We start from the raw sequence: 10,789 nt of genomic DNA on the forward strand, positions 1-10,789 counted from the left end.
TACATTTGTAAAGTTTATTACTAAAATTATATTTAGTTATGTACGGTATTTCTGTAAATTGTAGAGCAAAGTGTTAATCATTTCGAACTAATTCTGTGTACTAAATAATATTCTATTTATATCCGCGGTGATTAAGTAATGTGCACGGTAATTTCATCTGGTTTATGTAAGAACTAATAAGAAGACAATTATAAGCTCCCCTCCTTATCCTGCGCACTGAATGAGGGTAAAAGACGTTTTGTACTGTCTCCTTATTTAAAATTCTCTTAATTGAAACTTAATTCCCATTGCCTGCTTCTCCTGGCGCATAATTAGACCACAGCATTCGGCTTAAAGCGATATTTTTTTTTCCCTGGCGTTTCTTCTCAAAGGCAAATCTGCCGTGTGTAACTCGTTGGTTAAACAAGGGCACATCCATTTGTTAATTGATGCAATTACGCATAACTCGTAATGGCCACGTTGGTCTCGAGGCAGCCATCAATCACTCTTCTATCGACCTGCCAAACCATTTACATTCATTCCTGTTGGGACCGTTTCTAGCTCTAATAGAGAAAAATGGGTACATCATCGTCATTAATTAGGGGCGGGACCTTTGGCCAGAGAACGGACGCTACCAGAAAAAAAAAAAACAGGAGGAGAAATTGGAAGGTTCGCTCAACACCCCAGAGGGACTTCGACAGTGTTAAATAAAACTTATTTATTGCTTTCATGAGGATGTCCCGAGTCTTCGGCGAAAATTAAGCGCGCTGTTTCTCCTAGGCTACTCTTAGCTGCCTCCACACGGGCTCCGCGCCGATTCATTTGAACAGCACCGCAGTCTGCACACTTTCATCTGTACTTGATGCGCCCGGATATCTTCATAAGAAACCCCCTCTCCCCGCCGTCTTGAAAAACAACAGATCGATCCCGCTGGCGTTAAAGTACGCGTCGAGGAAAGTTTGTGTGCCTGCGCATGTATGTACATTGATTGTTCACCTGCGTCATTCCCACTGAACAATAAAGCCAGAAAACGCGCAGCTGCTTTCATATAATGACCTAAAAAATTAAAAGGATTAAAGGACAGGTTTAAATGGGTTGAAGGTGTACATCTCTATTTTCCCGCACACGAGAATAAACGCATACAGGCTGACCAGTTTGGCTGTGTCCGTGTGCTAACTTAATTTACTTAATTCAGTACAAAGCACACCTCAGCTATAATTACTTCAGGGTGGAAAGAGACCGTCAAAACCCTTTTACAGATCCTGTCTTTTGTGCTGCAATGTACCACAGCACAACCGGACACGGGCGTGCAGAGCACACCTAAGGAAAGGCGATGTTAGATATGATTGGCAAAGACATTATTCTATCCTTGCTATCCTGCCGTTCCGGGATTACTGTGACGTCACATTGATACCCTTGCATGGATGAATGCTAAAGAACTATAGAGGCACAAATAATAGCACGAGAAGAGCCCATATCTTGCAAGACTTACGTTATCGTTTTAACCCTCTTCAGCTAAAGCACAATATCAGTATTTTTTGTTACCGTTTTCTTTTTTTAAAAAAATTCTACCTTTTATTATTTCCTTCGGTGGATCAAAACCTCCTTACTGCAGTGAACTGTATACTACATGTCATGCTAAGTCTTCTAAGTGCAATGATGTATTATTGAGCAAAAGGCCGTAGGTGGAAATGTGTGTAAGAAGGTGCTTTTGAAGTAGATTTGGTTACAATCGATCGGGGGAAAATAATATTGCCGATGGTCACGAAAGAAGCAGCTATGTCTTTCTCTCAGTTCGGATATCCTTATAACGCAACTTCTCAGGTAAGAGAGTCATCAACATTTATCTTCCATTACCTTGACATCTTTTTCACTGTGTTTTTAAGAACCAGTTCAAGAAATACAAATCGTGTTATTGCTATTAATATAGAGTTGTAGCATAGTAATCTAGTAATCATTTCAAGTCCACTCCAGCCAGTGTGGTTCAGCTGCAGGTTTCACTTATATAGCTTTAAAAGCTCGGCATCAGATTTTAGTGAAATATGTTCAATACATATTTAAACTATTTTTGTTTTGAGAGTGGGACATCTGTGCAACGTGCGCTATGTTCTGTTTATTGCTGCTATATACAATATATTTTCTTATTTAATGATCTCTCATTGCTTGTATTATTAATAGTCTTATTTTAATATTATGGCTTCTGATATAAGAACGATTTGTTTGGCTAAAGATGTACAACAGAGATGTAAGTGACCACCAGTCTTTCGAAGTTCTTGTTGGTCTTCTTTATATTCGCTCGACTTTTTCCAGTAAAATAAAATAAAAGATAATGCCACAAAGCTTCCATATCAGTTTTCCAGAGATAGGTTTCGAGCCGTGTACACTAAAATAGTTTTAAGTACGGAGCAGATAGTTTTTTGAGAAACTATGTTAAAGACATGCATGTTGAAGTTTCTCACAGTTGATGTTGAAACGAGGTCCAAGCAGGAACGAAAATACTGTATGACTGTCACAATAACAACACCCCGAGATTAATTTGAACAGGAAAACGGTAGAAAAGAAGAGACTTACTTTTTTTCCGAGTTTAAGTCTCGGAATAACTTGCCCGAGTTTAAACGTTACACTTGTTAAATCTCAGACTGGTTTCATTCAACAAGATCGCATTCGCTGGGTCGTTTATTTCCAATATTCTTTGACTTCAGTTTCGCCAAAAGTCACGTTGGCTTAGTATATTCTGTTATTTCCAAACTACCGTTACACATTTACACGCACAGAGCTCATAACCAGGCCATGTTCAAATACATCCCAGCTCACATATTCATGCAGTTCTCTGATACACTTAAAGTAGCCTGTGTATGCATTTGTATTTCATGCCCCTTCCTTTTCATGCAATGTAAGTCAAGTACAAATCTAAATACACTGTATTTGATAGATATATATGTGCACAGTTCTGTGCAGGACTGTTATACTAGCCTATATCTGAATGACAGTTCTATCCACACTTCTCTCCTCGCAGTTTTTCGTGTCAGCAAACTCCAGTACGACTTGCTGCGATTCAGTTTCCAGGTCGGTATCGGAAGGGTCCACCAGCTCAGCGCAAGCTGCGGCGGCTCTCTGCTGTCCGTCTTACGAGAACCGGCTGCTGGCGAGCACACGGACCGAGCTCAACGCGGCTCTCGGTGTGTACGGTTCCCCTTACGCCGCGGCGGCTGCCGCCAGCCAGAACTACGCCAACTACTTCTCCTACAGCCCGGACCCCGCTGCTCTGTACAGCACGCTGGTACGCTCCGCACCGTCTCATAAAGCCAGCGCTCAGCGATTTCGATCGATCACTTCAAGCCAGATGTTTATTGATCCTCATTGTTTTTCCGCGAGTCTGTTCTTCACATGAGCTACAACACAACTAGGCATGCATGATGTCTGGAGCGCTGTCTTCTCGTTTTCTACCCTGTTTTGGGGGAAAATTCCAGAGTACTTCAGTTTACCGGCAACCCAAAAGGCACAAAAGCTAATTGTACAAATTTATTATGTCCTTCAGACTTCCCTAAGACTGCTGTTCTTAAGGGTAACAACTTATATGGTGTGAAACAACTCGCGCAGAGTTAATGCTGAATAACTACAGAAGCCTATTGTATTTTACATATCTAAAGGTCAGTGACATAATAAACTAAAACGGTTAAATAGACTCAAGATGTATTCTGAAATAACACAAACGTATGTTCAATACCACGTTGTATATAAGAACAAAAATATTTATTCCCCTTAAGTAATATATTGAAAAGATGCATACAGTTAAAGTCATAAGATTAACGGTATGCATATAGGAACACCCGGCTCGTGAAAGACTTTGTCTTTGCATATCTGGACACGTTTTTCGCTCGTCACGCCTGGGTATATTCTGACTGGTGTCATTCTTGTTTCCAGAACCCTCAGTACGACATCAAGGAAGGAGCTGGAAGTTTGCACTCCGGGATCTCGCAGTCTGCCGCCTATTACCCCTACGAGCACTCCCTGGGACAGTACCAGTACGACAGGTACGGCCGTCTCACAACACAGGCGACCGCACCGGCTGCTGTCCAGCTGCTTTTTCCGCCCGCACCCCACTACAATACTTCTCCTTAATTGTGTCAGGAGGATTTACATTTTGAAATGGAAATAAAACAGTCTCGTTTATTAATTTCATTCAGCGCTGTTCTTTAACCTGAAACTCTAAACAATCACCCTCTATGGTGTATTCATCGATTCACATGGGGCGATATTAATATGCATGCATTGTATATTTATTTACTGGTTTCGTCCTACTACAAAAATCCCATCTCAAATGTCGTGACGTGTTGTTAAATATGGATTTTGTGCAGACACAGAACTCCAGTAAGCCCAGATTCGTGCAATGTTGATTAATGCCCAAACAATGACTTTTTCAAAGTACTCAACGTTAGAGGAGTCCTCACAGATTTAACAGACTCGTTCAGTTGAGGTATTTTGGATAAAGCACTTTATTTATTTATTTATTTTAAAACGCACACTTGGTTCCTCGAAGGAAGAAGAAAAAAATTGTGTTATTATTCCAGAAGGAAAAAAAAACATGCAAGTATTTTATGGGAATGTTTTTCTGTATGACAATTAATATTCCTTGCCTTTATGCCCAGGTACGGGCCTGTGGATTTCAATGGCACAGCCAGGCGAAAAAATGCCACCAGGGAAACCACCAGTACCCTCAAAACCTGGCTGTACGAGCACAGGAAAAACCCGTACCCCACCAAGGGGGAGAAAATCATGCTGGCCATCATCACCAAAATGACCCTCACGCAAGTGTCCACCTGGTTCGCCAACGCCAGGAGACGGCTAAAGAAGGAGAACAAGATGACCTGGTCTCCCAAAAACAAAGCAGGAGATGAACGAAAAGAGGAACTTGAGAAACAGGACCATGAAAATGACCTGGACTCTGTCAACAAAGGTATCGGTTCACTTCGCTATGGGTCTCTGCATCTGTGATACCGAGAGTGATGTGCAGATTAAGAATAACACACTAGCAACACCAAACATCAAAAAACCTCAGTAATTGCATTTTAGTGGATTTTTTCTATTTTAAAAAATTATACTTTACCCTGTCACCCCACATTATTTCACACTCAACCCACACGGAGAAGAAGAAAACCTTTCTGAGAAGGGAAGCTGGGAGCTGTAACTAAAACTTGTCAATGAATAGAAAGGTCTGATTTTTTTAAGGTGTGGTATTTTACAGACTCCAAATGCAAGACTCTTATGAGTGGTAGTAGCATGGGGCTAAAGAAAACACTATGAAGCTTTCACGGCAACACAGTGGGATGGGGAACTCAGGATAGACTCTGCAATACCAAATACTGTATCCAAGGAATAACCAGGTGCCCCGAGGGGGGTGGGGGGCTGTGAAAATGACAGTATTGGCGCGTGTACTGGAAAGGTGTGCCGTCCGTCGTCTCTCTTGTAATTCCTGCTCTTTCAAACGCAGATGCCAAGGAGTGTAAAGAGGAGAAGGATCTGAGGCTGAGTGACCTCGAGGACATGGACGATGAGGACTGTGACAAGCTGGACAGCGACGGCGAGAAGGCGTCAAGGGGCGAGCCAGGTCTCCGGAGAGCCCTGGCCACCGAGCCTCCAAAAAGAGACTGCAGCCTGGCCCTGGCCATCCCCAATAACCTTCACGCATTTCCGTGCAATAACAAGGGCCTCGGAGCTGTGGCGTCAGACTTCTTGGACAGTCCCGTGACTAAACCAGCAGGGGTCGTCCCCACCACTGGTGTAGCCCTGTCGCATTTTGAAGCAGCGGAGAAGCCCAGAATCTGGTCTCTGGCCCGCACGGCGGCCACCAGTGTCATACTGGGTCCCACCCACAGCAGTAGCGAGGCCAGGACTGGTGGCATGGACTGCCAGCTGCAAGCCGGAAGACTTTCCATGGTGAGTGGGGGTCAGTACAGAGAACTGCGGTGCCTTCAGGACCTGCCGAATTCTGAAACGTCGTTTCCAGATGCACCTCACTCCCACAGCAAGATGTACAGAACTCCAGGGCTTAATTATAAGCCCCTGCAGCTCCACTGCTCCTCATACCCAGTGCTACCCGAAACCTGCCAGTACTCGTCTCTCGAAGGTACCCGAGCCTTGCTGGGCATTCTTAATACACTAGCACACAGGAGGAAACATGCTGCCTTTGCAGTTGCACTGTTGCTGTGCATATACTGTGCATTTCCACTCAATCTAGTCTTTTTTCTTTGCTCATTAATTGCAATTTCAATTTGGGGATTAAAGCCATGTTCATTATACATATAGGAACAAATTAAACTTCATAGACCTGGATGAAATGAGTTCGATTTTGTATGCAATTTGTAGACCATAATGGGGGAGAGTGCTACCACACAAAATAGCGTGCAGCAAAAAAACATTTCCACAGTCCAAACAGACACACATACCCAGATGCAAAAAGAGAGATGGGGAATCTCCAGTTAAGTCTCCTTCCCTACAGAAACAACAGAGTAGTGATTCTGTGTATGCTTGACGTGTCTGTAAGTAGACTGAACAACAGCTGTGTGCTTAATTGTTTGTTTGCATTGTCTTGTGTTATTTAACACAGTCAATCTCTTCATCCAGGCTTTGGAAGAAGCGCAAAATCGGAGCCAGACTCCACAGACCTCAGAGACGCGTGCTCAGTGCAGCAGGACGACAAAGTCACTGCGTTTAGGCCTGTGCTGAAGAGGTGAGGAAGGTGAGAGCTGCTGTCCTAATCGTTGCGTTCGCCAGACACCACCCCCATGTGAGAAGTGCAAAGATATGGAGTCTGATTAAGACTATGTGAGCATTCAACGTCTGAGCATTGTCTCGGAGTGGTGCCTGGATCTGCAAACACACACACAGAAAGATCATGTATGAATCAATTAGGTCAGATAGGGCAGATATAAATCAATTCAACAAGGTTTAATGAAGCTTCTTTCTGAGCTCTGCTTGGTTGTCAATGTACAACAGTCTTTTAGACCTGTGCAGAATAAAGATAGATCCTTAGTCTTTGTTAGAATTAAGCCAAACTCAAGAATCACTTTAAAACAATCCTGTTTGGGGCTATTTGTTTAAGTTATTATCGCTTCTCCGTTTCGTCTACTGATAATTAGATACAAATGTATTTTGTACATTGCAAAGAAATAACCCCCGGCCATTCTTGGAGGTTTGTTTAGCTGCAGTATCAACTGGGGATTGCCAATTAATATTTTTTTGACCATAAGACGTTTTTTTTTGTTAAGTTTCAAACTGCCTGCTAACAAAAAAAGTGCGAAGTATTTTTATTTAATACCATGGTTAATGGCCATGTGAAGATATGAAGTTATTCAAGCCGTTCACAGGCTAAGCGCTTTGTGCGCCGGCATTAATTCTGTTATGTATTTTGTAAGACTGTGACTTAAGATTTGTATCTTTTCAACTCTTTTATCTTTGCGAATGTGCTCAACAGTCACAGTTAAAAAGCTTAATAATATGTATTCTTCTATTTTATTAGGTTGACAGAGGTGTAGCCGATAACCGCTGGGAAAATCGTGTAACTTCAATAATGCACTAAGAATCTGCGACAGAGAAACTAAGCTCCGAGCTGTCAGCTGTGACTTCTGCGACTTTTTTAGTCACCACAGAGACTCTAGAAACTGTGAATGCAGCCATAGAATTTTTGCACAATATTGTTTATGCTGAGGGCGTCTGTATGCAAGTCTTAATAAGAATGCAACGGTTTCGGAACTAGAACTAGTTTCTTATTTATGCACTGGGCAATCGTAGCGTAGAATTATAATTTATTTATTCTTTCGTAATTCATGTGTCTCCTCAATGACATCATCTGATTATGTTGCAAACGTGTTATATGTATTGCTAGATGTCATATTTTTATGTTCAATTAAAAAAAATGCTTAGCGTTTTTATAGGTCGTTGCGTCCAGAGAGGAATCTTCCGGAAAACATTGCGTGTCGTTACTTTAAAAATACAAAATACACCGTGACTTTTCTCCGAGAGTTTGTGAGATTTTTCTGTCATGTATAAAATATTTTATAAGAATGCAATTAAAAAATGTTTCTGAGTCCCGATTTCCAGTTTGATATACATTCAAACGGCGAATTAAAATGTTGCTAGTTCAGCTCTTGATCAAAGTTTATCTTTTTGACTCGATTCATAAAAATGGAGCATTGTTAGTAGGTCATAATTCAGTCAAGGGCATTAATGAACTTTACAAGACAAGGAAGAAAGAGGACAGCGTCTCTCCATTGTCTTTATTTAATTAGAAATGGCATCAGACACTTTCCTACTGTTCAGACTAAAAACGAGGCAGGAATACGGAATGAATGCATCTTTGTTCCCTGTGTCGAGGAGCCGTTGCAATAATTCAATAATTGTGGTAACTAAGAGGTCACTTATAGATCACACCGATAAGGACCATTCTCGTGGTTCATCTGGGTCAACAACCGCTTTAACTATTTTGTGGTCTCTGCAGTCTTACCCAGTAACTGCCATTATAAAACTGCTGTAAAATAAACCCACATTAGTATGCCATTGTATGTTCGTGTATTTGAGGCTGTACGCGTAGTCATCGGAGTTTCACTTGTGGAGGACAAATGAGAGGAAATGGAACGTTATATATATAACATTAAAAGCATGCTGTAACCGCACACTAAATGTTTTTGTTTTATGTATGGATAAAGTATGAGGCGCGGAGAGGGGGTTGTTTTCAAATCTCTTCCATTTTTCTAGATTTTAATTAAAAAACACCTATGCACAGATTTTGAGAAACAACGATGCTGCTACGCTGATCATATATATCAATTTTATTGTCTTGCTAAAGACAATACGGAATAGATGATCCTGAACTGCAAAGTCTTCCCGTCTAGTAGTTTCTAGTAGTAGTTAAGCTCACGTTATAGAGGCCTGATGCAGGTTAATTAATATCAACCGTACATTAGTGCACTGAACTATTAACAAAAATTGTGTTCTCAAGTACCATCTGACTGTAACAGACCTGTTATGGAAATACGTTAGAAGTCTACAACAGGACATTAGCTGAAAAGTTAAATTTTACAAACACAGGGAAGCAAAAGAGGAAAAAAGTAAAATAAAGACATTCGTTTTACTCTAGCAATTAATTTCACGTGAAGCCTAAACTAATAGCGGCACAGCATCTGAACTCTCTTGGAAACCTCTGAGATGCCTTAGGGCGGTGTTTACTCAAAGTATACGAGGGGCTTACTCAAAATCGTGCCCTCCTTAATTGTTCTGAACACCCAGAAGTCCCAGCTCTCGCGCCTCAATTTTAACACCACCGCACAGTTAATGCACTTGGAGCGAGTGCAGTGGAACATGTCTTTCACTGGTCTGGCACACACGTTACTCTTACAGTTACAATTCTGTAATTATTCATGAGGAAGAGAAGGTTTTTGCTTATCTCGTAGAACGTTGCATCACAGGCTACGGTAGCCGACGTGATTATTATTTGGCATGCGGGGGTCATTCAAGGCTTACGGTATATAAACCTTATTTCATTATCGCTCGTCCTAAGAAAAGGCAATCTTTTGTACCAGCATTTTAGAAATGGCACAGTCTGTTGCGAGTGACCCGCAGCTTAGAGGCAAAGAAATTAAGCTACCAAAAGATAAACATTATTTCAGGTCGGATTTAAAGGATTAGTGCTTGTAATAAAGAGTATTAGGCCCACTCACAGGTGTCCTGTGCTAGTCTGCTTGTGCCTTTTCTCCTCAGGGGAGTCTCGACATAGATAAAAATATCAAAATAAGATACGCTCCTTATTTTGCATTGCAGTAACTTTTGATTGTGCACGGAATTCCCTGCAGTTTCCAGAAGATCACAATAACAAGCGGACAATCTTGTATTGTATTTATTGCAATAACTTCAGTTTGTACTGGCTGATTATACAGATAAGAGCGGATCCCCTCGAGCCGCCGGCCCAGCAGTGAAATACTGGCAGAGATTCTATCAGTAAGAATTTCTAAAGCTGCTAAACTAGGTCACCAGGTGTTAAACTGCAGAGACAGAGAAGGTAGTTTAAAAGAAATGGCCCTCTTGTAAATATACTATCGCAGTTGTCATCGGATGTTTTTTTTTCCCGCTTTCAATTTTATTATTAAGTTGTAATTCATGAAAAAGTTTAATTTTATTTACGTTTTTTCTTCGTAAATACAGCGCTTGTTCGGAATACAACCAGGCATCCCCAAATGTAACAAAACAAAGGGCCTTTAGGTATTAGTGGAAAAAGGTGCTATTTATAACGTAAGGACTATTTGTTTAAATATCTAAACGAAATTAGCAAAAACCCTTCCATGTGTAGAAATCTTCGCCTCACAAAAGACCACACCACCCATTTTCACAGCTTGTCTCACCTGTGTTTGTCTGCCTGACTGCTTCGCCACAGGTCTGCCGTGAAAGGGACAAAGACAAGGTGTCTTTCCAGATCAGTAACGACTACTGTCCGCCACACACAGAACAGCAGCAACCAACACAATCTGCCAGCACGCAAGTTATTGAACAACCCTTCATTTTCATAGTGTTTTCCGAGATTCTAACCCCGAACTGTTGTTCTCATGCACTTTTATAAAGATATCCAAAAAAGCAGATATTTTTATTCACGTATTGCGGCAGTCAATGCAATTGCACGAATTCTCATTTTCAACGACACCACCAAAGCATCCATTTACACAGCAGGACACCGGAGGAAGTGTCGTGAAAGTACAGCACTCGCGTCCAGCCCCTAACTAGAACCGGCAACAGCCCGAACCGAAAGCCCATCTACCACTCC

The 10,789-nt window shown here is 41.6% G+C and overlaps 1 protein-coding gene across 4 annotated transcripts; it reads left to right on the forward strand.

Moving 5' to 3' along the window:
• The first annotated feature begins 705 nt into the window (after positions 1–705).
• On the forward strand, positions 706–8,751 carry irx6a (iroquois homeobox 6a). Of its 4 annotated transcripts, none has more exons than XM_015368407.2 (7): positions 706–1,803; positions 2,996–3,259; positions 3,904–4,013; positions 4,629–4,936; positions 5,471–5,916; positions 6,604–6,709; positions 7,499–8,751. In XM_015368407.2, the coding sequence occupies exons 1-6, from the start codon at positions 1,738–1,740 to the stop codon at positions 6,703–6,705; spliced, it is 1,296 nt and encodes a 431-aa protein (XP_015223893.2). In that variant the 5' UTR covers positions 706–1,737; the 3' UTR covers positions 6,706–6,709; positions 7,499–8,751. The 4 variants fall into 4 exon arrangements, with proteins under 4 accessions (XP_015223893.2, XP_015223892.2, XP_015223889.1 ...); XM_015368406.2 differs by having other exon boundaries at positions 6,604–6,718; positions 7,499–8,749; XM_015368403.2 differs by having other exon boundaries at positions 5,471–6,106; positions 7,499–8,747.
• Positions 8,752–10,789: the final 2,038 nt, after the last annotated feature.

Source organism: Lepisosteus oculatus, chromosome 20 (genome assembly GCF_040954835.1).
Source record: "Lepisosteus oculatus isolate fLepOcu1 chromosome 20, fLepOcu1.hap2, whole genome shotgun sequence".
Taxonomy (NCBI): domain Eukaryota; kingdom Metazoa; phylum Chordata; class Actinopteri; order Semionotiformes; family Lepisosteidae; genus Lepisosteus; species Lepisosteus oculatus.